This window comes from Anoplopoma fimbria, chromosome 18, assembly GCF_027596085.1.
Source record: "Anoplopoma fimbria isolate UVic2021 breed Golden Eagle Sablefish chromosome 18, Afim_UVic_2022, whole genome shotgun sequence".
NCBI classification, from domain to species: Eukaryota; Metazoa; Chordata; class Actinopteri; order Perciformes; family Anoplopomatidae; genus Anoplopoma; species Anoplopoma fimbria.
The window spans coordinates 14,053,129-14,078,835 of record NC_072466.1 but is presented as its reverse complement, the minus strand read 5'-3'; the positions used below and the strand labels follow the sequence as shown (position 1 = coordinate 14,078,835).

The following is a 25,707-nucleotide window of genomic DNA, read 5'->3' as shown; positions in this document are numbered from 1 at the left end:
ACTGCAGGGAACTATTCTAAGCACCATTGAGAATGGCTATATATCACCCTTTTAATTTATATCTCTTCAGGTGATCAGTGTCAGTGCTGCCTCTTCACAAACTCTATCCCACACAGTTGTCTGCCCCATTTGTCTTTCTTACACGCTTCACCAATGTCAACTAATGGAATTATATTGTGGAGTGATTTCTAGAGAATACGCCCTGCTGGAAGATAGATAAGGTTAGTGGAAAGACGTGTTGGGGGTTGGGTGGTGTCTGTCAACTGTATTTTCCTTTAACAGGCTTAAAAGGAAAATTTTATTTAGTTGCCAATGTGATACAACCACTCAGTTCACTCTCACAATTATTTTCACAACAGAACAAAAGAGATTAAAATAACAATCAAAAGACAGACAACATCCTATCAAACAAAGACAAGGGGAGAATAACGTACCTAAATCCACAAACAAGGACATTTCTCCTACAGTTTCTTATGAGACACAATCATGGACAACACAAAAACATTCTAGTAAAGACAAAACATAAAAACAAAGTAAAATAAAGGTTACACTGAGTATACCAGTTACAATTATATCTACCAATTCATACCAGGTGCAAATATAGTCAGAAATTTACTCTATTAGGACGAGAAAGGAGCCCCAGGTTTGTTCTAAAATATCCTCTTCCCATTACTCCGTATGTAACTCGTAAAAAATGTAGCTTGTTTTTGTGATCGGCTGAATCTATTAATTAATACCACATGGGCTAGACGGTCTTTAGTGTCTCAATATTATTGTACATCTTGTTGTAGACAGATGGACCCATGAGCTCTATCGTGCATTCACAATGATATTGTCTGCTAATAGACCCAGAACACATACAGCTGGAGGGTAAATCAACTGTCCTTTAAACTGTTTATTCTGGAGGGTAATATCATCCTCACATAGGTGCTCCTTTCTTCACACAAATACAGCATGTGAGCAAGAGCACCAACTTCTTTCCCCTATCATCAGCAGGTGTCACTCTCACTTAGTTTTAGACTAGCTAATATACTTTGGGTCCTGTAGCTACTGTTTAGTAATATCTACTAAGTGAGATGAGATTGAGAACAAACTATTTTTCTTCCTTGATTATTACACCCACATTTTATTCTCAAACCTTGTAAACGGGATAGTTGTACATCTCGAATATGCCCTTGGAAATCAGAAGTTCCACCTTTTTATGCCAAATCATGTGGAGCAACTTCTTAATCCTAGTTGAGGGTCAGAATATTTTTTTCTATTCTATTGGAAGAATAAAGTGCCTGATCTGCTTAATGTGATCCAAGGAGCTCATTCAATTTTCCTTAACAAAATCACCCAGAAGATGGATTCAAATCTAGACCATTCAACCTACTTAATAGTTCTCTTGCCTATCAATATTTTCTTGTGGTACCAGATATAGGCTATAGGGTTAAGGCATGGTCTAGCTTTTTATCAATTTGTGAGTCCTCGTCATGTTTTACAAAACGTAATACTAGATTCTTAATAGTTATCAGTCTTCCCATTTGAGTCAGAAAAGCCTCTAATGAAGTTGGGGCCACTAATTCTTCCTCAATCCTTGCCCAGGACAGCACCCTATCAAGGGAATTATTCAGCTTTGATAACTGGAAAAGTGAAAATGCAGATAGATACCAGTTTAGACAATGATAGACCTTCCCTTTCTTTAGCCACATATCATTTAATACGATTAAGGCTTGTTTTTATTTTTTGGCAGCCCACACATAACTCAATAACAGAAGTATTATAGAATTTCAACCAAGTTAATCATACTTATTAAATATATAATCCCTTAGTCCAATTGTCAACACCAGATTGAGTAGCTTGAATAACTGTAGAATTATTATTAAGCATTATCTTTTCAAAATTAAACCTCAAATATGTCAGACCTGATGGCAGCCACCTGCATTGCATATGCCAACTGCTAATGTAATCTCTCCTCTTTTTTTCAATTAGACAAGTTTTGTACGTCATTAAGACGCAACTATTTATAAACAAGTTCTGGCAAAACATTTAGACCCACGTCTCTCTCTCTCTCTCTCTACTCCTGTCTTACTGTCTCCATTCAGGACCACATCTACAAGCTGATGAAAAGTGACAGCTATGCACGCTTCTTGCGCTCCAACGTGTACCAGGACCTGCTGTTGGCAAGGAAGAAAGTAAGTGTGTGTCTGTGATTGTCGTTATTTCACAAGTCAAATTCTGTGTACATATCTTGTATAAACTATAGCATATACATCTTTATGATTGCAATTGTAAGATGAATATGGATCTTTTACTTAAGTTAAAGTACTACATTGTGAAAATACTCCATTTGACTAAAAGTCCTGCATTCAAAACGTTAAGTATGTAAGTATATCGGCAAGATTTACTTTAGGGAGCAAAGTAATAGCACTCATTCTGTAGAAGAATGGTCCCTGTTAGTGTTTTATTGGAGTGATCTCACTGAGGTCGCTTTGTAAATGGTCATCAATGATACGTCTAAAAGAGCTGATTCACCGGATTAAATAAAACTCACACTGAAATGTTTTTCTTTGTCACTCCAGCCTGAAACCGAGCAGGGGCGACGCACCTCCCTGGAGAAGTTCACTCGCAGTGTGGTGAGTGTCCCAGAGACTCTGCTTTTATCTCTTAAGCTATATTAATTAAAGTACATAGAGTTTTCGATTTGGTATCAAAGCACAGCAAACAGAAGGAGAGATTACAGTGACTAAGTTTTTTGAGAGCAAAACTTGAGTAGAATTAGTTATAACAACTACCAAATGATAACATATTAAACTGATTCTGTGAATTGGTCATTTTTCAGGCTTACTTTTGGTCACTGTTATAATAACAGAAGCTACATAATACATTTTTACTTGCAACAGTTTTAATGTTCCTATTGTCTGTGCTCAGTGATCAAACATGTTCACCAATACTCTAACGTAAAAGACTTAAACGTTTTCTTTGGCTCCTTCCCTTCGGGGACATGCTCATTTTCTTGATATTCTTCTTAAGGAATGGTCTTGGGTCTCATTTAAGATGCGTAAGATCCACTAAATGCTTGTATGCGTTGAAAGGAGAAAATGCAAGTATGACTAGACTAAAAATATTTTGATTCATAAAACCTTGCTTACGTCTGCCAGAGCGTAGTTTCCTTTTATAAATCCCAAATCAACCTGTAAATGTGCGCAGCTGGTTCAGCCTCACACCCTGCCCTCTACATGCCCACATTCAACCATAAATGGTCAATGCAAAACACTTCATGAATGTTGATGCATCGAAATGAGACTACCAAGGAAGAACACTTGTTCATTCCCAATTCTTCCATTTACACAGTCCTAACAGTGCCAGAGTATTTATTGGGCAACATAACACATCACAAGTCTTACCGTATTATTTATGTTTACAGCAATAAGAGTGATTGCTTCCAAAATGATCGCGACAATTGTTGTTGTCCACAACCCTGGATATCAATAAATTTTAAGTGTGACAGGTGAACACAATTGATTTTATTATGCTTATTAAGGCATTATGAGGTGAGGTGACTGGAAAGGTGTGCGACAGTCACCACGGTGACTCCTCTGCATCGGATAGCTGTTTTCAGTTTTTCTGTGTACAGTATGCTGTATCTGTTGCTATGGAATAAACCATGAATGAGTAAATAGTTGTGTTCACTGCAGGGTTTTTACTCACAAACACTAAATGAAACTAAGATTGTGCTTGGTGATATATGCAGAGATTATTGCTCTGTTCTGCATTTCTTAAACTCTATTTGACGTTATCTTACAATCTCTCTGCTTCCTACCAGGGCAAGTCACTGACGGGCAAACGACTGACAGGCCTCATGCAGTCGTCCTGACAAGGCCTGGAAGAAGAGTAGGTGTAACCCTACCCAGAAGAGCTGCTTTCCCATGGGGAGCAGGTGGAAAAGGACCCTGGGGTGTTTGGGTGTGGGAGGCGGATGATGGCTCCCGATGAGCCTAGACTGCTGTTCCTGGACCACTATCCACATCTGAAACTCACCTTGGATCAGTTCAGGAGGACTGACAGCATGCAATAAGTCACCAGACCTGACAACAGGACAGTGCTGTCACATTGTAGAGGATAAACAATGCTGCTCTTCTTAGGAGGTTTCTACTCAAAAGCCTGCACCCAGCAGGCTTTATTTTTTCTCCCTAGTTATTTTTGTCCACTACCTACACTCATGTTAATATGGTAGCTTAAGAGGCTATCACTTTACTTTCAGTAATATAAACATGGAATGCTTGAATACAAATGAGACATAGATTAATGCTGTAGCTATCTAGGAATGAAGAGTAAACACCCTCACTCTTGAGCTGAACTTCAGCTCAATCTTCACATTAATGGCAGTCAGACTTTTAGCTTTAATGGTTGATCAGGTGGAGTTTAACACCAACTTTTGGTGTGTCCAGTAGTGGTTTAGCTAACTGCAATGTGTGTTATTCAAATTAATGCCTGTTTTTTATGGTTATTACAGACTGATGAAACACTGAAATGAAATGAATTGGGAGGGGGGAGGGGCATACCTGTTTTTGGAATGTCAGAGTACTGGCAAAAATAATCTGTTCTATATCTGTGTTATTACATTATCTCATATGATCTAAAAAGAAACAAGAAATCATGGTTATCACTGTCTGTTTTTAACAAACATTTCTCCAAAACCTTGTAACAACCGCACTGAACAGACAGAAATTGAATCTTGTTGTCATAAAAAGTTTGATCTCCTCGCAAAAAAAGTGCTTTAAATGGCTTTATTCAATCTTCTGAACATTCCACTTCAGGCGGCCGCAACAAGGTGTCAGTGGGCTCTCAAACCATTCTTCACCTTATATAAAGAGGATCATGATAATAAAAGAGGAATGCACAACAGAGAGATGGATGTGGCTTGTTATTTCATGTGTATCCATTTAATTCCTCCAAGAGCTGCATAAAAAGTCACCTTTACATCACAGGAAATGGGGAAAATGAAACCTTTCCAGAAACATCATGTGTGGTAGAACCAAAGAGCAGCTTTTTCAACTTTGAATGCAGCTCCATCTAAAAGGACATATTTGCTCTTTGTAGTAACATACCGCCCTCTAGTGCAACTGGAATATCAGTGCCGGGAAATGTGTCTCTAAAATCTTGTTTCATTAAATACCATTTAAGAACTTATTTTTATCAATAATAAAATTATTGTCATAGTATGTCTTAAAAAGTCATAAAACAAATAATTTGGTGTTGTTCACGTTTGAGAAGTCATTAAAAGAATTGGCATAAAATGCAATAAAAAAGTATTTAAAAATTAAAAGCAAAGAAAATGATCGAAAAAGTCATAAAGTATGTCATGAAAAGTCATAAAAAGTTATAGTACATCGATACTATAGTATGCAATAAAATTGTCAGAAAACATGTCAAGAAGAAGTAATAGTAGTATGATAGCATGCAATAAAAGTCATGAAAACGTCATAGGATGGTATGTCATGAAATATGAGGTGGAAAAAAAGTCATTATATAGTATGCTGAAAATAGTCATGAAAAGTTATAGCATAGTTTGAAAAAAAGTTATAGTATTATATGTCGAAAAAAAAAGTAATTGTATAGTATGTTGAAAAAAAGTCATAGTATAGAATGGCAAAAAAAAGTCGTAAATAGTCACAGTATGGTAGGTTGGAAAAAAGTAACTGTATAGAATGTAAAAAAACAACATAAAAAGTCATAGTACACTATGCTGAAAAAAGTATGTTGAAAAAGTCATAGGATAGTATGTTGAAAAAAAGTCCAAAAAAGTTATAGCATAGTAAGTCGAAAAGAAGTCATAATATTTATATATATTATCAAATCAACAATTTTTTTTTTTGTTATTGGACACAATGATATCGAAATGAAACACACATGGTAGCAGTAGACAGTTGTTATCCAGAAAGAGTCTCTCCACCTTACCCAAGAAAAAGCTCTGGCATAGTAACTGTGTAGTGCAGTAGTGCCACCTAGTGGAGTGTCAGTAAAAATCAGCAACTGGGTTAAGGAATTATCAGCCATATTACATCTTGCTAAACAAATGTATCCAACAAATATTTTCTTTTTAAAATTACCTTCAACAGTGTCGAGGAACGGTTCCACATGGGATCCTTACACATCCCTCTGGTTCAGAGTTTCAAAGAAGGACAGGACAATTTGTTTGCTGCGATCAAGAATATATTTCAGAAACAGCTGCTGAAGTAGTTTCAGCCACACCATGCAGAACAGGCACCACCATTAGTGTCCTAAAGAAACCTTGTACTTTTTAATATTACTGAAAAGCAATACAAGCTCCAGCTTGTGTGACAATTTCAATTATAGCAATCAAATCAATTGATAGAAGTGTGGAATGTTAAAGGAACATTGCACCCCAACTAAAAGTTGCTTTCATCATTTACTGACTTGTATTATGAAGCAACAGTGAAGTAAGTGTGTCAATATAGCGTACGCTTAATTGGCATATTTTTTTATTGCATTTAGTTTTCCACCAAAAAACAAACAAATAATTTTACTACTCATATTTATGTCATTAGGTTTTAGACAATTATAGGTACAGGACATTTAGGCTGAAGCTCTTGTGTAACTCTAGAACCATTGGATTATTAAAAACTTTTTTGTGTATGTGTTATTTTTAGATTTCTTGCTGTACTGAGGCGGAAAAGAAGTTCAACTTCATACGGTTATATGAGAAAAGTGGAGAAATGGTTTCGATTTTCACAACAAACTCTCAGGGAACAAGGTTTATGCAGGACAAATGTAGAAAACACAAAAAATGTATAAAATTGTAATTTTTCAAACTTTTCAAAAGAAGTTTATGTAACTAGGGTAAAATGGTATGACTGAAAGATCCAAGATGCCCTGTTAAACCTCTGCAAGAGGAAACTCCACTGAAAAACAAATAGATTTAATGCTCTCATGCTCACACATATCACAACATTTCATTAGCTTGAATACTGTTAGCACCTGTAACAACAGCACAGGTCTTAGACTAACATCTTTCCCATAGTGTACAAAAACACTCAATTTGTAACCACAATATATTTATTGACCAGAGTCACTGTTCATAAAGCCAGGGTCTCATACTGCAAATGTGGGGATAAACTTTTAAGAGTCTGTTTGGTTTTCGTCTTTGAAAGCTGCACCAGGTAACTTAGCATGTTGTGTTGCTCTTGTAAATGTGGCTACAGCCTCGATGAGATAGAGAGTCTGGCTTAGATTTGTGAACTAATTCTGTGGTACAAGCCACATCTAAAAGACACACACCTTTGTACCTGATGAAGAACCAATCTGGCCTCTTTGATGCAGATATTACCTACTTTTTGGACTCCACACCTTCACAAAATAAGGTATGTGTGTGTTTACTTATTGATACAAACATTGTGCCCAGTGCAAGTTCAAAGAACAACATAGTAATGTATTAGGCAAACAACAAAGAGGAAGCTCTATGGTACCGGTTAGGCAGCTACTGCCGGACAGGAGAGAGGCTGGACTCCTTTAATCTCTAGAGCCTTGCTGAACTGCACTTCCATGGTCTTAGAAGCTTTGGTGATCTTCAGGTTCCTCAAACAACCTTTGAAGGAAGTCTTGGTAGAAAGAGCTGCCTGGCGAACTCCATCTGAGAGAGAAAAAAAACGATGACATTTCACCGTATAACGTGTGGTTATATACAACATGTGTATTTAAAGATGCTCTTTTATTCTAAAGGCTACTTTTCTGCATAGTAATGGATCTTATTTATTGTGCAACTATTTTGAGTATGTGTTATCAAGTGTAAATGTATTATTTTAAGGATGTGTGTTAGAAGGCAGTCATACCCGGATACCCTCCAACATAGATGGGGTCGTTGGTGTCACATGTGTTGGAGCGTGCGTTAGAACTCTCTGCTTGACTCTGATTCTCGTCGACCACCAGCTCCACCCTGTGGCGAAGCTTCTTGGCAGTGACGGAGTGCCACTGGCCGTCGCAGAAGCCCTCGCCCTCGGGCGTGTGCACGGCTGTGATCCGTCCGGCTCCGTTGTCAACGTGGAAGAGCAGCTAGAGGAACAGGAAGAGAAAGAAAGAAATGCATTTATTCACTTTTTTTTTTCATTATCAGTCTATAGTTATCCATTTATATATTTGTATATGTATCTAAGTAATTGTCATAATGTTTTTAAGCACACATATTCAACCCAGATACCGCATATTCTAATGTGTGTCATAAAACATTCAAATAGATTGAATCAATAATTTATTATTTTAGGAAGTATACTTTTTTTTTGTTGAGTTAGATGAGATAATTACCACAGTACAGCCCCCACAACTGTCTGTGAGCCTTACCACAAAGAATGGAAACTGTCCAACTTTAACAAAATCCATTTACCAGCACCTCTTAATATTGATAATGAACATGTTATACTGTATCCCATTGTATAATCTGTGTGAAAATGTGTTGTTTTACAGGGGCTGCATGCTGTGTGACTATTTCTTGGCAAAGAACAGATACAAACACTGGTTGCCAGACAACTGCTCAGTCTAGAGAATATCCGATACATAACATTTTGAGTTATGGATGTTATGAGCTATTTACTGAGCTTTAGACGTTCTGACAGGGGGATTTGATAGTGACAGGTGAGTTGTTTCCGATCTCTGTGTTTCACTATTTAGCAGACAGACATGAGAGTGGTATTGAGCTTTTCATCTAACTCTCTGTAAGAAAAAACAAAAACATTTCTCAAAATGTTGAACTATTCCTATTATCATGGTAACGTACCTTGCCCTCCACGATCTCAAGTCCCAGTCCATCATTTGCTTGGTTACTGATGGCTAAAAGCACTCCGTTGGTTCTGCTGGTCCTGAACTCTAAAGCTATCGACACATCCAGACCCACTCTGTAAGAAGAGACTGGAGAAATGGAGAGAGTGATTATTAATCACTTTTATAACAACAAAAAGAAAATGTGTGAGTGCTTCTTTTCTGAGTAAGACTTGACTGGATTTTGGCTTGGTTTACGTTTTTTATAGGTCACTGATAGGTGGTCCTAACATAGCTGCTAGGGTGTTACAATAATAATAATAACAACAAATAATATTTCCATTTCACACTTGCCAGTGTCTCATCTCACCTGCTTTCAGGTATCCAGTGCCTTCAAAATAGGTGCCAGTCTCAGTGGCAACAAAGCATCTTCCTACCATGTGACTGGAGGTGGGCGCGGCCATGTTCAATTTAAAGTCCTCAACAACCGCATCAGAGCGGCCTAGGATAAGAGCGGGAGAGAGAGGGAAGGATTGATCAATTGGAGGCAAAAACCAAAACAGCTTTGTAACAAATATTTAAGCCAAGCAGAATGGCAGTTATTAGGATAATAAATATTACTGGATTATAATTAATAATACTTTCATTGTGTTTATCACTATACTGTTGAAGCTGGTGAAGGTAGAGCTAGTTTAATGTTTTCAATAACTTGATATACTCCTTAGAATAAGCTCCTCCCAGGATCTATAAACTTCAAAATAGTACTTAAGTACAATACTTGAGTAAATGCACTCAATTAAATTCCAACACCAGTAACAGATATTATTCTGTAATGTATGCGCAATCGTAAATATAAATTCCTTACCTGTAGCTGGAGGCTTGGTGCTTACAGCACCTCCCACCATCTTAAAGTTGCGGATACATCCATTGATACTGTAGAGAATCTAGGGACGTAAAAAGAGAGAACGTTTGGTTCATGCTAACAAAAATACCTATAAATCAACACTCCTCTGTTTGCAGTATTCAGGTGTGACTGAAAATCATGTCGACACATTTCAGAGAAATGGGCCACAATTATTGGACATTAATAATCTGTTCTTATATGATTGTTACATTAGAATCAAGTGGGGGGAATTGATAGAATCAAAACTAATTAAATATTATTAAATAGAAGTTAAACAGAAAAATGGAATCCTGGGTTAACGAGCAAATTTAAAATATTGTATGTGTATCTGTATGTCTTTTACCGGTCCAATTCTCTTGCTGGTGTAGTTTTGTGGTAATCCACCAACATACAGCATCCCCACCACGTCTAACAGGTCAGCCTGGTAAAAGAAGATAAGTTGTTAATGCAACAATAAAACAATCCTTTTACAAACGTGATCAACAAATGCATGGTTGTAATATCTGTGGTTTAGAGTAGAGTATTTTATATGTGAGAAAAGGTTGAAATCTTTAGAATAGAAAAAAAATATACCTTCTTTGGACTGGTCATCTGTTTACTGTATCGGCCATCAACCGTAAGTATACCCCTCTGCTTGTTACGAGTCACACGGATCTGAGAGGGATAAACAGATGAAAGGAGGGTTAGAAAGGCAAGCAGAAGGACAAATATTAAACAGGAAACATTTAGACCAATAGACAAGTTCAGTTCTTTCTCAGTATCAACAGAGACTATATCTTGTCTTGGATGTAAAGAAACACAAATTTTGCCAACATGTGCTATCGCATGAAATTGAGATTTAGTATTCATCGATGGTGTAATGTTGTTCTAGAAAAGTAGGACTTTCTTTGATAAATGAGTCTCCAGGAACTGATGTTCTGGACAGCAGAAAGCTAGGAAGCTTTGATAAAAGCAAATGGTGAAATGATCTATATGCAACAGTATCTTTAAATCTAAAAAATATTCTCCCATGTATACACATTCAGATGAAAGTGACAATTGACTGTGGGTCAGTAGATTATTAATGTCCTGAGACTCTTTTTCCATACCCTGTATATTATCAAGACAGTATTTAAACAATCTATTATTCTTTTGAGATTCTATAATGAACAAGCATGAGTGAAAGACTGTCCTACCTTGTACCAGTTCCCATCATTAATGGAGAAGGGGACGCAGCCAGATATGTTTCCATGACCAAGATCATAACCCAGACACACTTGTCCGTCCTTGATCTACAGGAGGAGAGAGACAGAGGGTCATGATGGAGGGATGACAAGCTGACATGGTTAATATGACACTCTATGGCATTTGTTCCTGAATATGGCGACCTTGGTGAAATCAGAAAGAACTAATTTAGCGTCCTTACAGACTCACAGTGCAACACAGTGTACAAATAGAAAACAATGGGGGGATATGAGACTCACTAATTCCATTTCAGTTTTTTCATAAAATATTTACTTCTACACTGTTACCTGGTCTGATTTACTGCTTTGCGGTACAAAAAGAAGTGGACTGGAGCTTATATGAAAGGCTGTGCATTTTAAGGGTCTTCAACCAACTTGAATTCATTATTTTAAAGAAAACTAGAACCAAAGGAAAAACAGGGGAAATGTAACTTTTAAAATGACAGTCAAAGCAGTAGATGGATACCTGTATGGTAACAAAGTCTGCATGGTTGATTCTTGCCATGTAGAGAACGAGACCAGACTCTTCCTTTGTCCTCAGCTCAAACTCCAATATAAGCCTGAGACAAACATACAAACATGAATCTTTGATTACAAAACAGTACATATAATTTAATTAAATTGCAAAAGGCACAGTAAATAATCTTAAACAGGTGCAATGTTTGTGGTGCTTTGCATTTTTATCATAATATTGGAAAATAACATAATACTGGATTTCCTCAAAAAGCGGGTTTTCTACAATGGATGCATTTCATTTTAAAATATTTTGTCTGTTGGTTTAAATGCCCCCAAAGATATTCTCACTTAAAAAAACAATTCTACATTTTAATTTCTAAATTAAATGTAAAATATAAAAATCTAATTATTAGTATTAATTGGGGATGGCAAAAAGCAGCATAAAAGACAAATGGCAGTTTTAAGAAAGTCAGACACTTATCTTACCGATTAATCATATTTTTCAGCACTGACATTAAGATTTGGACAGCGGGCCACCCCGCTGCTTAAAGAAGATGTCCAGCAAATTAATGTTGAGTCTGAACCCCAAAACAGCCAAAGTCTTTGAACATCATACTGTTCATTTTTCCACTCATCCATTAACACAACTATTAGATTAATAAAGTACCTAAAATCTATCAAACCATTGCATGTTTAACAAATTGATGGGTGTATATCTGAATGGAATGCATTTCCTCATCCTTACATCATTTTGTTGTTTTTCTGACTGTCAGTGTGCGAAACAGAAAGGTTGTTTTCAGGGTTGGTCAAGTCAATAACATGTTCAGTAATTCAACACACTGTTATTTATAGAGGATGTTTCCCTGGGTTTTGAGCTGCTGTACCTGTGTTGGTAAGTGTCTTTACCGGTCCAAACTATCACTCACTCACTTCTGTTTTCCTTCATTTATTTAGAACTGCACTCCATAGAGTTAAATCTAAGCATAAACCTGACAAGATACACAACACCATGGTTTATAACATGTAGCAAGCATTAAGCAATTTTTGCAGTGCTGGAATGTAACTAAGTACATTTCTTGCACAAAATGGTTTTAATCAAATTAATTGTATTTACATTTCATGCTACTTTGTAATTTCACTCCACAAAAACAGCTACTAGTTACTTTGTAGTTTAAGATTTAAATACAAAACCACCATTAGCTTATTAAATATGAAGCACTGTTACAGATAGCTTAACAGAATACAAAGTAGTTTACATGAGGTATAACCTCCACTAACTTTAACAATAAATGCTACTCAAACATAAGTGCATCATCAATAATAATGTTATAATACAATATATAATAGTATAGCAATTTTTCAGAGCACTTTTTTCTGTTTTTGCATCTCTTCTCACATGACCTCTTTCTAGCCAATCATGCTTGGTGGATGCTATGATGTAGAGGAACGTTAACTGCGAGAAAAGCTGCTCAATGCTCATTTGAAGAGAGTTTGCACGAGAGATAGCTTTTAACGCACTAGTAAGCCTAGTTATTTATTTGATTAGCTTTGCTTAAGGCCTTAACTGTTTGAATGCAGGTATGAACAGGCTTCCAGTTGTGCTGTAGGGCAACACCACAAATCCAAAAACTTAAACGATTACTCATGGTGAACACATACTTCTCTCTGACTTTTGTGTCGTCAAAAGCAAATCTCATGTGACTGTTCCTGGTCAGTCCAAATTGATAGGCCTTCTCGAGCGCTGTCGGGGCCACAGCTGATGCACATGAATCCTGGAGATTGGACACAACATGTCAGTTACACTGACAGGGTTACACCACACTGCTCCTATATTGTCAATAGGAACACCTGAGCAGAACATTATGTCAATCACACTAATATGGTTTCAGCATCTGATATGCAGCGACCTAAAGGGCTGATTGGTCACAAAGGGTCATGAAACAGTTCTGTATATAAAACAGGCTAACGAAGAGTTCATAGAAGATTAAATTCATAAAAATCCTTGTAGGTTTACAAGTCAGGCGTTGTATGTGCAATGTATATATAGTATATATCTTTATTGTGCAAATTGTGATACAGAATATTTCAGATGGTCCCAGCAAGTTTTGGCATAAGGTCTATTAAATCGGTTGAATTGCAATAATCTCTCATGACTGTGTCATTTCTTCAGCATCAACTCAATTCAGTTGCTGCCAAGGTGGATTTGGCTGATTCCGTTTTCAAATCACTGGACCCTAACACAGTTTGATAATCATAAATCCTGCACATATTTCCTTATCAGACATCATACACACTGTAGTCTGATTTCCATTTGATTTGTGCTTCACTTTGGCAGCAGGGTAAACAAAGTATTAGATGAGTCATTTTACAGGACGCAGTTCAGTCAGTGACCAGAAGATGTCAGTGTAATAGTACAAGTGAAGGCATCGTCATTTCTGACTACTCTCTACTCACCTTTACATCTCCTATCCCCTTTCATGCCACTTTCTCACGTTTCTCTCTTCTAGTCTTTGCTTTCCTTTTTCGACCCCACCCCTCCATTATTAACTACTATCTGCTTAATCCTCACAACAAGACCTCTTCCTTCATCTTGTCCTCTTCTGCATCCTTTTTATCTTCCTCTTCTTCCTGCAACAGCTCAACTTGCTTTTGCTCATATTGACTCTAAAGTCATGTCTCCTCTCCTCATTTCTTCTATATTTTGTATTTTATACCCCTTTCTTCTACCGTAACTGTACCTTTATTCTCATCTACTTCTACTCTTCTTCTCTTTGCTTTAATCACTGTTCCGCTTAAAGGCTCGTCTCCACTGGTTTTTATCTCTTCCTCTATCTACCTTTATCCCCTCTATAGTGTTCTCTCTCCTTCCACCTCCCATCTTTCCCGCCCTTCCATTCTTCACTCTCCTCCTGCTGCCTCACTCTACAATTAACATCCTACCACTTCCAGTTACCACCTTTCCTGTTTTTCTCCTCCTCCACCTCTCCTGATCTTGTTGACACCTTGCGTCCTCTTCACCAATTTCTCACCTTTCTTTCCTCCTTTCATTCACCTTTTTTACCACTTGTGCTTAATTTTCTTCCTACCCTCCTCTTCTCTTGCTCTTCTGACTTTTTCCACCTTGCCAAATCTCATCTCCCCCCCATCTCATCAGCCCCTTCATCCTTTTGCCAGTGTCTTATCATCTTTCCTCCCCGTCTCTTCATTTCCTGCCCTGCCACCTCATCTTATCCGTTTTGCTCTCTCCTTTCATATCTTACCATACTATCTGCTACCTTTGCATGTTTGGTCACCTGTCTATCTCTTTTCTATCACCCACTCCTGCCTCTAATGGAAGGCCTTCTTAGACCTTCACCGTTTTATGTCCACCTCACCTCCATCTTCTCATCTTTCCTCACTTGCTCTCCTCAACTGATTCCTTTTGTTTCCCCTTCTTTCGTCTCCTCCTTTCCTCCAATCTCTTCTTCCTAGCTCCTTTCTGGGCTTTATTTCCTTTCCTCTCTCAGATACATATCCTATTAATTAACAAAGCTGCTTCGCCATTCCTCCAGTGTCAGTGTTAGACAAAGTTAGAGAGAGGGAGAGCATCTGAGACACACACACACACACACACACACACACACACACACACACACACACACACACACACACACACACACACACACACACACACACACACACACACACACACAAGTGTCTCTGTGTGTCTTAATCTCCTCTCCTCTCTTGTTCTCTTTCAAGTGAAGACATTCCCCACACGGTGACCTTGCTTTGTTACAGCTGACACTCACCTCTTATCGCGCTCTGTCCTCATATCCGCTCCTCCTCCTCAACCTCCCTCTTTTTTTCTCCCTCTTTCACTTCTGTCCCTATCTAACAAAAGGGAGATGTCACTTGCTCAGAAGCTCGTTCCTTGCCTCTCCTTTCATTCTTCTCTGGCTTCCCTCTCTTCCGTCTTTCCATTAAGCCAACAAAAGGCGGCGGCCGCTCTTTTCAGAAAGACTCTCTCTCTCTCTATTTCCTCTTCTTCCTCCATGGCTGCACCTTTTCTCTTCTCTGTCTTCTATCCTCCTCTTCCTCCCACCCTCTATCTCATCCCCTCTGCATCTTTCCATTAAGCTAACAATAGGAAGTATTTCTTTCATTCAGAGAGGCTAGTCTTTGGTTGGAGGTCACACCAATAGAAGTCATTAGTCTGGATTTTATATACGTGTGTGTGTCGTTGCCACCACTCTTGAGAGATCAAAAGTCCTTGCTTTGCTTATTGAAGTTTTCAGAGAAGCTTCTTGTTTGAAAACTGGTAGTCATAAGCTTTAGCTACACATTTTTCTCTGCTTAACACATGACATGAATTTAAAGACATTACAGTGCAATACTCCTTAAGCATATGTCACTGGTCACTATATTGCTAGTGTTTTAAACTTAGGTCTTAAATTGAAACCAGAAAAGCTTGAGGCTACTAATACTGCAGATGCAACAGCTTTACGACTTCACCAAGATCCTAAGGAGGCAGATGTTTACCAAAACTCAGATACAGTTTAAAGGACACATCGTTATGAAAACAAATCACCTGAAAAGAAATGCAAATGCGGAAATGAGAGACAGCAACTGGGTGGCCTGTTAAAACACCTCCCCATAAGGGTATCAAACGAGGGAGGCTCTCCCTTCTGTCAATAATTAATGTCAAGGGCTCTTGGGCAAAGCACTTAACCCCCAGCTGCTCAAGCCAAGCTTGTCAGTGGCCATAAGAAGAAGACTGCGGTCAACATAGCAGCTCAGCACAAAGGTGGAGGTGGATAAAATAGCTTTACTTAACTGACATTCTCTGGGGGAAAGGAGGTTGAAATAGAAAATGTGAGAAATACACTTAAAAAGGAAGAAAGGAATAATGGATCTCATATAACCGGGATATCGTATTTAAAATGATACAAATGAAAAGCTGCTGTAATCCAGTTTGCCATCATCAGACTTGATTGTCCTCAAATTTAAATATTTTATATTGATATCCTAAAGATATGAAGATAAATGAGAGAACAAGTCAGAAAGCTCTGAGGTTTACAGTGGAGGATGATTCATACTCAAGTGTGTCTGTTAAGGGATAATTCTTATGATAGTTTAGCTTTTTCTTGCAAGAAGACCAAAACCAACAATGTATTGATCCTACTAACAAGTTTTGTCTGTGTAACTGGAGCCTGATGAAGTTTTAGCCTTTGCGCCATCGTCATCCAATGTTGATTAATTGCTATTAAAACATATCTGTGTGTCAGCCATTGCACTGGTTCTTCCTTCATTATCATAAATGTGGGCATTGCACTTTGTTTTAATTAATACCACATACAACTTCTGTCTGCCGCAAATATATAATTACTAGCATACCAAATCCATGGCTGAAAACAGTCTCCAAAAGGAACAGTATTTATTCCTGTTTAACCAAATTTGCTAAAATCTACAAAACAAAATCATTTTAGAAAGTTACAGTCAAACAAACGCAATGTTAATAATGACAAAAATATAGAATATCACCAGCCATACCCTTTAAACAATGTCAAATGTGTGCACGTGTGTGTATGTATACCAAGTCAGCGCTGGGCTCCTGTTTAGCAGTGGGCGGGGCTGCTGCAGCAGCAGTGGGTGTGGCAGCAGGAGCGGCAGGGGGCGTGGCCTCCTGCAGGCGGAGCAGTCAGGGAGTGGAAAGGAAGGGGGATTAGTTGCAGCCACAGAGCCAGAATGGCGAATGATGTTTATGACAAGCACACAGCCCGCTAATCAGGCAACAGGTAGGCAATGATGTCATAAACATTAAAGGTCAAGGAAGTTAATGAAGCAACGGAGAAACCTTTTGACTCCAACACCCCCTTTTTTTTTACCCTGAATTGAAGCATAATTACCACAAGAATAAAAGTGTGGCTTTTCCCCTTTTAGACTCTGACCATCTTAGATTTTGAAGACTAAGCACGAGAAATTAGATAAGCTCTGATTCTGAAGGCTAAATACAGGCAGTTAGAGCAGGACAGCAAGTAAAAATGATAGAAAATATCAGAATCTTATTGTTCAGAGGTTCACAGGAACTTGTAAGGTGCCTGTTCTAGAGCCTCTTCAAACCTCTAAATTTGTGCTCACCAATGTCTCAAGATTCACAAGTACAGAATATGTTGTGACAGAAAAGTGGAAGTTAGAGAAGCCTCTTTATTCAAGCACATGCTGAGTTTGTTGTTTACCGTCAGCTGTGATTCAAATTGTGATTACTTCTTCAGTCAGACAATTTCCTTTTGCTGTTGTTGAAAAATGCATGTAGCAACTTGTGAGCAGAGAGCTGTCACATGGTGCAGCAGCACAACCATTTCAAACTAGACTTTTTTTTTTTTTTACTAATTGTGTAAGATTGTGCCCACACTTTAAAAAAACTCATCATTGTTATAAAAAGCTGTTTCATAATGATGTGTTTAAATACAGGTCATGATCCATCAAAACAGAAACATCTGGGCTACTCTCTGCTTAAGGTGGAAACTATTTATGTTTACTGTCTCCTCAAATCTAATCATAACTAAATAAATCCTTGTATTTATTTGGAAATAGAACACTTTGTATTGACATTGTATTGACACACAAAAATACACTTTGGATCAGAGGCCCGTGAAACAGAAGCTAAATCAGAGGAGATGTTGGTTCACTATAATATATAGTGATGTTGGTGGAGTAAATGTCACGTCCTCGGATGACTTTATATATTTTATATTGTAATGTGTTGTAGTTGTAACGGAAAGATGTTCCAAGAGTCAACAAGACCAACATTAACAAAACACCTAACAAACAAAACATGAGACACAAGGATAATAACTCACTGAAATTTGGTGAAAACTTACCTTCCAACTCTGTTAAAATGTAGAGCTATGGCTTTTTAACAGGCTGTAGTGTACTGTATATCATAAAGCAGATGATCTTACAGCCCATAAAGCAACAAACCACATAGTTATAGCTAAGTTGGGGTAGCTCTTGGGCTCTGTGCTTCATGATCAATGTCCTTTTAGAGATGTAGTTTAGCAGGTAACAGGGTAACTGATAAACTATGACCCCTGTAAGACTTAGAATATATTAAATACAGTATATGAATTACCCCATCCCAATGCTAAGGTTATGGTCTGAATGACTGCCTACCAGCCTCTTAACATAGTTGCTTAATGTTAGCTGAGAGTTTTGGCTCCTGTGGGCTCATAAAGCATAAATGGCATGCACAGTTAGCGTAGCGTAGCGCCATGGCTCCACACTGTATGACAGGCTGCCAGAGGTGGAGTTTGTGGCTCAAGGCTAAAGGGACCATAAAGAAGAGTTAATGGGCTGTACAACTGCAATGTGATGAAGCGCTAAGCTAACAGGGCGAGGCCGTGGCTGCATTTCATCAGAGAGAAATAGGTGTGTATTTGTGTGTCTGAAATAAAAATGGTGGTGGAGTAGGACACGTGTTCTATTCTGTAAATGTGTGTTTATATTTGTGTATGTGCTTCTTTTTACTATACAGTATCTCTATAAATGTGTTTTATGTGCATGTCTCTGTGTACATATGTATGTACATCTGCCAACAGCTTTAAATAGGCTGCCTAAACAAATGTATTGGCCATTATATTACAGTAAATAAATCCCTGTGGTGTAATATGAATATATCCTACTTTCTTACACATTTTATACTCTCTTTTCCCATGTTAATTGCCCCACTTACAGCAGGAGGACCTGGAGCTGGTGTAGCTGTGGTTGGGATAAGTGGAGGACTGACTGGCTTCGACTCTTCCTTTTCCTTCTCGGGCTCCTCCTCGTCTGGCAGAGGAAGTGGCAGGGGGGCAAGGTTGGGGCACTGTCCGATTTCAGCATTCTCAAAGGCCACAGGCAGGGAGAAATCTGAGAGACTGAGAGATGGACGAGCGATTAGATTTGAACTTAGACAATGTTCAGCTGACACCGACACGAACATCACAGTGAGTTACAAGTACACGGACCTGTCAAAGTGTGTTCAGACTGAACGCTATAGTAAGGACATTTTCGTATTCCTTGTTGAGGTTGAATTTGACTGATGTGTTTGTGCAGTCCATTTGTATTTGCATACAGCACAGGTGTTTAATACATGTCAGTGTCTCTGCTATAATTGTAGGGGAATCCCTGCCAGGCTTTTTTTTATGCCAAAAACAATGCCAAATATCCACTTGTGTTTCCCATTTATTCATTCTGCAGCGGCAAACTGCCTTGAACTGTAGCGGGTCATAGCTGTGAGTCCATGTACGAGTCAAGTGTTTGTGGTTAGTACAAATGTCTGTGATAACAGCAGGACAGTAGAGTGCCTGTTATCTAAACTAATAAAGACAGTTGAACACATTTGTTATTAGAGCTAGACCAGAGAATATAGCATTGAAACAGATCGTTGATGCGGTTTTTCCCCCATTGTTCGCTGTGAAGTGATGTAATGTAGCCCCTTTTGATTTTTAAGTAGACTGAGCACTGCCCTGTACTCCGTTTGAAAAATAACCTTTTAAGTGCTGCATTGCTTGTCAGAAACCAGTCATATGGTAACTTAAGAGGCAATTTGGCCTTGTGTGCTCTTATTAATTTGGCATGCTTCGTAAGACCATCCAGCCATAAATAAGTTGTAATGAGTGTGGGAGGAGTTTGGGGAGGCCATGGAGAAGGACTTTCGACTGGCCTCAAGGAAGTTCTGGCAAACCGTGAGACGACTCAGAAAGGGGAAGCAGGGCTTTTCTCAGGCTGTGCTCAGCAGGGGGGAGAACTGCAGACCCGGACTGGGGATATTGTCGAGCGGTGGAAAGAACACTTTGAGGAACTCCTGAACCCGACCAACACGTCCTCTGTGGAAGAGGCAGAGTCTGAAGACTCAGGGGAAGACTCGTCCATATGCCTGGCGGAGGTCGTTGAGGTAGTTAAAAAGCTCTTCAGCGGCAAAGCGCCAGGAGTGGATGAGATTCGACCGGAGATGCTAAAGGCTCTGGACATTGTTGGGCTGTCTTGGTTGACACGTCTCTTCACTGTCGCGTGGAAGTCGGGTACAGTGCCTGTGGAGTGGCAGACCGGGTGGTGGTTCCCAATTTCAAAAAGGTGGACCGGAGAGTGTGCTTCAATTATAGGGGTATCACACTGCTCAGCCTCCCCGGGAAAGTTTACTCCAGGGTGCTGGAAAGGAGGCTCCGGCCGATTGTCGAACCTCGGATTCAGGAGGAGCAATGCGGATTCCGTCCTGGCCGTTGAACAGCGGACCAACTCTTTACCCTTGCAGGTCTGTTGGAGGGTGCATGGGAGTTTGCTCATCCAGTCTACATGTGTTTTGTGGACTTGGAGAAGGCCTTCGACCGTGTCCCTCGGGGAGTCCTGTGGAAGGTACTGCGGGAATATGGGGTACCTGGTTCGTTGCTACGAGCCATTCGGTCCTTGTATGACCAAAGTGAGAGCTGTGTCCGGATACTCGGCACAAAGTCGAGCTTGTTCCCAGTGCGTGTTGGCCTCCGCCAGGGCTGCCCATTGTCACCAATCCTGTTTGTGATTTTCATGGACAGGATTTCAAGGCGCAGCCGGGGGGAGGAGAGTTTCCGGTTTGGGGACCTCAGAATCGCATCCATGCTTTTTGCAGATGATGTGGTTCTGTTGGCTTCTTCAGAACGTGACCTTCAGCACGCACTGGGGCGGTTCACAGCCGAGTGTGAAGCGGTCGGGATGAGAGTCAGTACCTCCAAGTCTGAGGCCATGGTTCTCTTCCGGAAAACGGTGGATTGCACCCTCTGGGTTGGGAGTGAGTCACTGCCCCAAGCGAGGGAGTTCAAGTATCTCGGGATCTTATTCACGAGTGAGGGTAAAATGGAGCGGGAGATGGACAGGCGGTTCAGTGCAGCGTCAGCGGTGATGCAGGCGTTGTACCGGACCGTTGTGGTGAAGAAGGAGCTGAGCCGTAAGGCAAAGCTCTCAATTTACCAGTCCATCTACATTCCAACCCTCACCTATGGTCATGAGCTTTGGGTAGTGACCGAAAGAATGAGATCGCGAATACAAGCGGCCGAAATGAGCTTCCTTCGTAGGGTGGCTGGGCTCAGCCTTAGAGATAGGGTGAGGAGCTCAGACATCCGGAGGGAGCTCGGAGTAGAGCCGCTGCTCCTTCGCGTCGAAAGGGGCCAGCTGAGGTGGTTCGGGCATCTGATCAGGATGCCCCCTGGACGCCTCCCTTTAGAGGTTTTCCAGGCACGTCCCGGGGTAGACCCAGAACACGCTGGAGAGATTATATATCTCGTCTGGCCTGGGAACGTCTCGGGGTTCCCCAGGAGGAGCTGGAATGTGCTGCTGGGGAGAAGGACGTCTAGAGGACCATCCTCGGCTTGCTGCCCCTGCGACCTGGCCCCGGATAAGCGGAGGAAAATGGATGGATGGCTGGATGGATGAAAACTAAGGTTCATGTGGGTATAAAAAGTGACTGTTAAATATTTGGAAAAGTACTTGATAAATATTTAAAGAAACTTTAAAGTGATGAATTTCAGAACCCAGCCCATGCACTAGGCCAAAGCAGTTAAGCTGAACACAACATGTACAGATATATCTGTAACATTGATCCTTCAGGCCGGCCATTGACAGGAGTAGTAGATTTTGGGAGTGAAAATGTGTGTCAACTAGAGCAAATTTGCATTTATTTGTGCTTCCATAAACTTTGTATTTAAGCAAAGTGCCTCTAAAAAATGTTTTGTGTGTAGTCTGAACAAGCTCAAGGGTCAGGAGCACAATACACTCCCTGACAAGGTTCCTATTTCCACCGTATGATCATGAAAGCGCTAGAAAAAGGAAGAATGGTAAGAGTTATTCAAGACAAATTAACTTAACAGTATTATATACTCATTACATTTTACTGTAGGCTCCAAGAAAATGTATAAAAGAATGATGAAGACTCACTGACAAACAGTCAGATGTATATTAGGCAGAAGTTATAGCGTTGGGGTGATAGGGGTGAAATGAGGTAAACAGACAAAATCATAAACACACAAAGATGAGAGAGGGGTGTAATTTGATTTATGAGTATGTTTATGATGTTGGACAGCTCTATTACTGCTGTTCAGGCAGAAAGAGACACTGACTTTATCATCATAATGCTCAACAGCATCATCATGACCTCCTGAAATCATATTAACAACACTTTAACCCAGCAGTGTATGAGGTCAAAATTATGTCTGTCTTCCACTGCCAGGAAACAATATTGGGTAAACATTTGGGCAATGAGGGAACACTGCCCTGTTTGAAGCACAAATATAAATGCAGTGCCTTTAAGGTGAACAGTTTGAGTTTACTGAAGTAAAGTAAATTGGTAATTTTTGTCTGTGTCAGTATTTAACATGGTGGAAAGCTGGGGCAGATAATTAGAAATCAAAGATTAATCAAAAGTTGACTCTGTTCTTTTGCTCCCTATGTATCTTGTGATGTCATAACCACATTACTTTGTGGATGTATCACAATAATAAAAAAATAGCTTTAGTTATTTAATCAGATCATAACACTAAACATGATTGGTTCTGATGGGAAAAAAATGATCCAGTTATGTTACCAGATCCTTGCTAAAGGAAGTGGCCAGGTTCAGTCACTGTTTCAAAGTGAGTTTTATTCATTTGCAATTCATGTCTTATTCATATTATTTTATTTGCCTTATTGTTATGAGTGTATTTTTTGTTATATTTTGTCTCTTACATTAACTTGCACTAATTTATGTTTATAGTCTCATTTTGTTTTTACTTGCATGGTTCTTTTTCTTTTTTTATACATATGCAATAAGGATTGTTGCCAACAACTGCTTCAATGTAGTTGTTGTGCATAAGATGAATAAGAACTTGAACTTTTCTTCTGGGTTCCAATACTGGTACTTCAAAAAAGAAAAATACCAAAGCACACCAAAGAACATACTGTACATTTTAATTCAATGAGAAGAGCAATATATTATGTTATATTATTTCATATTCTACGTTGAAGAAAAACCCTGTGTTTAAATAAATCGGATTGCATAAATAGATGAGATGTTACGTACACAGCGTTGACCATGAGGTTCCATATACATCCCTGGAATGGGACGTTGGAGGTCTGCTGTACTTCTGCAGGAATACCACCGAGGAAGATGCGCTGCAGGCTCACTGGCTGGTCGTTGGGAAGCGCTGCCTCCCTCTTGGCCTCCTCATCCACCTGAACTGCAAAAGATCTGGTGGAAAACACCCACAGACAAACACACAGGGAGTATCAAATTGATTATGCAGCGTAAAAGCCAATCTTCAACAGCGACATAAATTCTGTTGCACAGGTAGGAACATCAACAAAGCCTGAACAGACACACAAACACCAACCTGCCAGGTAGCCTCTCTATGCGCAGCGAGTGCTCTCTCCCATCATTCAGTATGCCTTGCTCTGGTCGTCTGATGACACGACGCGGACTGTGGCTGCCGGTAAACAACAAGACCTCCAGAGAGCCTTTGTTCAGCAAGACTGAAAGGTAGGGCTGCAGGAGAGTGAGATAAACTTTATTATCTGTGGAAATTTGTAAATCCATACTACTCTCAAGACCCAGAGCTGCAGATGAAATGTAGGAGGTAAAGTTAAGGCTGATGTACGAGAGAAGGGCTTTGAATTTCACGACATACCAACTTCTTTACATACACAGTATACACCATCTAAAAAGCCAATATATCCAACATTATTCATTGAAAAGGCTAGAGGAAATATGAGATAGATTATGACCTCAACAATGGCAAATGAAAATAAGCAAGTGAGAATTATGAAGGAAACTAAAAGCAAATGAGAGGAAATGTTGATGTTAAGCAGGAATCTAATGGGTGGGGTGTATTTGTTTTTTAAATGTAACCTTTATTTGACAAAGACCAACCATTGTTGAGATAAGAAAGGTCTTTTCAAGAGTTTCCTGGCAGAGGTAAGCAGTAATAAAATCACTGTGTTACTTAATAAAAACATAAAACTGACAAAAAAGTGTCACAAGGTCAGAAGTAAAGAAAAATGCAATTACAAAATCATGAATAGAATTGCCAAAAAGAATCAGATTAAAGATTGCTTCCTAGAAAAGACTGAATAACTTCAGTTTGACGTTGAACTCTGACCAAACAAATCTATCAAATATTAGTAAAATATATAAATATATTTTTTCAAAAGCATTCAGCTGTCTTTAAGATAGAATAAATGTCTGAAAAAAAAGCTAGTAAGTGGAACTTCTTAAAAAAATCATAAATAATACTTTAATACTACCAAACAAAAACCAAATGTCTGGAAAAACATCCGAATTAAAAAAAACCCAGTAGTTGCTACCTGCATAAATTCATGAAATAAGGATCTAAATATTCAAAGGTCATCTGATCGAAACGGTTCCATTAAGAATTTTTCCTATGGTTTACACCTCACTTTGAATATAACATATACAACTTGGATTACATTTAACCACCTCATGTTTTAATTCTTTAAATGTTTGTCGGGAAGAGGAGAGGAGGAGAAAGGAAGGACAAGGCAGAAGAAAGTGAAGAGAGGAAAAATGACAAACAGGAGGGAGGAGAGACTGGGGATTAAAGAGAAGTCAAAAGGCGAAAGGGGAGATGAGTAGGGAGAGGTGAGGGGGTTTATAGAGAGAAATTGTGGGGAAATAAGAGAGGTAGGAGAGGAGTGGAGAGGAGAGTGGGGAGGAAAGGATAACAAGAGATGAGAGGAACAGAGAGGAGAGGATAATAGGGGGAAGAGATGAGAGGGCAGAGAGCAAAACAGCGAGCGAGATAGAGATGGGTAGAGAGAGAAAGAGGGAGACAGACAGAGAGGTGCTAGAGAGCAGCGGTGCAGGGTCAGGCTAATTTGAATTTTAATTCACTGTGTGCCAGAGGGCGAAGTGGGAGACAATTTACCACCTGAAAATGGAATTTCAATTTGAGGTCGGGGACAAATTGAACTGAGATGTAGCTACAACATGCCTCTCGCAGCGCTGCCTCGCACAGACACACTTACAGAGATACAAACACACACACACACACACACACACACACACACACACACACACACACACAGGTGCACGGACGCAGACACATGTCACACATACAGACAAAGGCAGACTATCACAGATGAACTCACACAGCGGACAGATACACGCAGACACACCCGTACAGACATGTAGACGCACAATCATGAAATAATACGCAACAGAGCGGTGTAGCTAACACGCATGGAAAGACCTACACACTCATAAGAAAAATATGTAAAAACATTCACACATAAAACATACACGGACACACACACGTCTCTTCTACTTTCAGTATTTTTCAATTCTCTCAGCTTTTGAAGTTTTACATGTATGATCATATTTTGGGTTTC

General features: G+C 39.4%; 2 protein-coding genes across 2 annotated transcripts in view; one reads left to right on the top strand and one right to left on the bottom strand.

Moving 5' to 3' along the window:
• The window catches only part of rgs6 (regulator of G protein signaling 6), an 83,853-nt gene extending 78,981 nt beyond the window's left edge, over window positions 1-4,872 (top strand). The window contains exons 16-18 of the mRNA XM_054618069.1: window positions 2,088-2,177; window positions 2,565-2,618; window positions 3,809-4,872. Of these exons, the coding sequence (XP_054474044.1) occupies window positions 2,088-2,177; window positions 2,565-2,618; window positions 3,809-3,859 (195 nt within the window). The 3' untranslated portion in view covers window positions 3,860-4,872. The remainder of the gene's footprint in view (window positions 1-2,087; window positions 2,178-2,564; window positions 2,619-3,808) is intronic.
• Window positions 4,873-6,191: 1,319 nt separating this feature from the next.
• Window positions 6,192-25,707, bottom strand: part of lama2 (laminin, alpha 2) — a 168,761-nt gene continuing 149,245 nt past the window's right edge. The window contains exons 62-75 of the mRNA XM_054619092.1: window positions 23,694-23,845; window positions 23,384-23,551; window positions 19,052-19,235; window positions 16,913-17,002; window positions 12,997-13,109; window positions 11,348-11,441; window positions 10,834-10,929; window positions 10,232-10,312; window positions 10,002-10,079; window positions 9,620-9,698; window positions 9,125-9,256; window positions 8,774-8,904; window positions 7,836-8,055; window positions 6,192-7,636 (exon numbers count right to left, since the gene is read on the bottom strand). Of these exons, the coding sequence (XP_054475067.1) occupies window positions 7,476-7,636; window positions 7,836-8,055; window positions 8,774-8,904; window positions 9,125-9,256; window positions 9,620-9,698; window positions 10,002-10,079; window positions 10,232-10,312; window positions 10,834-10,929; window positions 11,348-11,441; window positions 12,997-13,109; window positions 16,913-17,002; window positions 19,052-19,235; window positions 23,384-23,551; window positions 23,694-23,845 (1,779 nt within the window). The 3' untranslated portion in view covers window positions 6,192-7,475. The remainder of the gene's footprint in view (window positions 7,637-7,835; window positions 8,056-8,773; window positions 8,905-9,124; window positions 9,257-9,619; window positions 9,699-10,001; window positions 10,080-10,231; window positions 10,313-10,833; window positions 10,930-11,347; window positions 11,442-12,996; window positions 13,110-16,912; window positions 17,003-19,051; window positions 19,236-23,383; window positions 23,552-23,693; window positions 23,846-25,707) is intronic.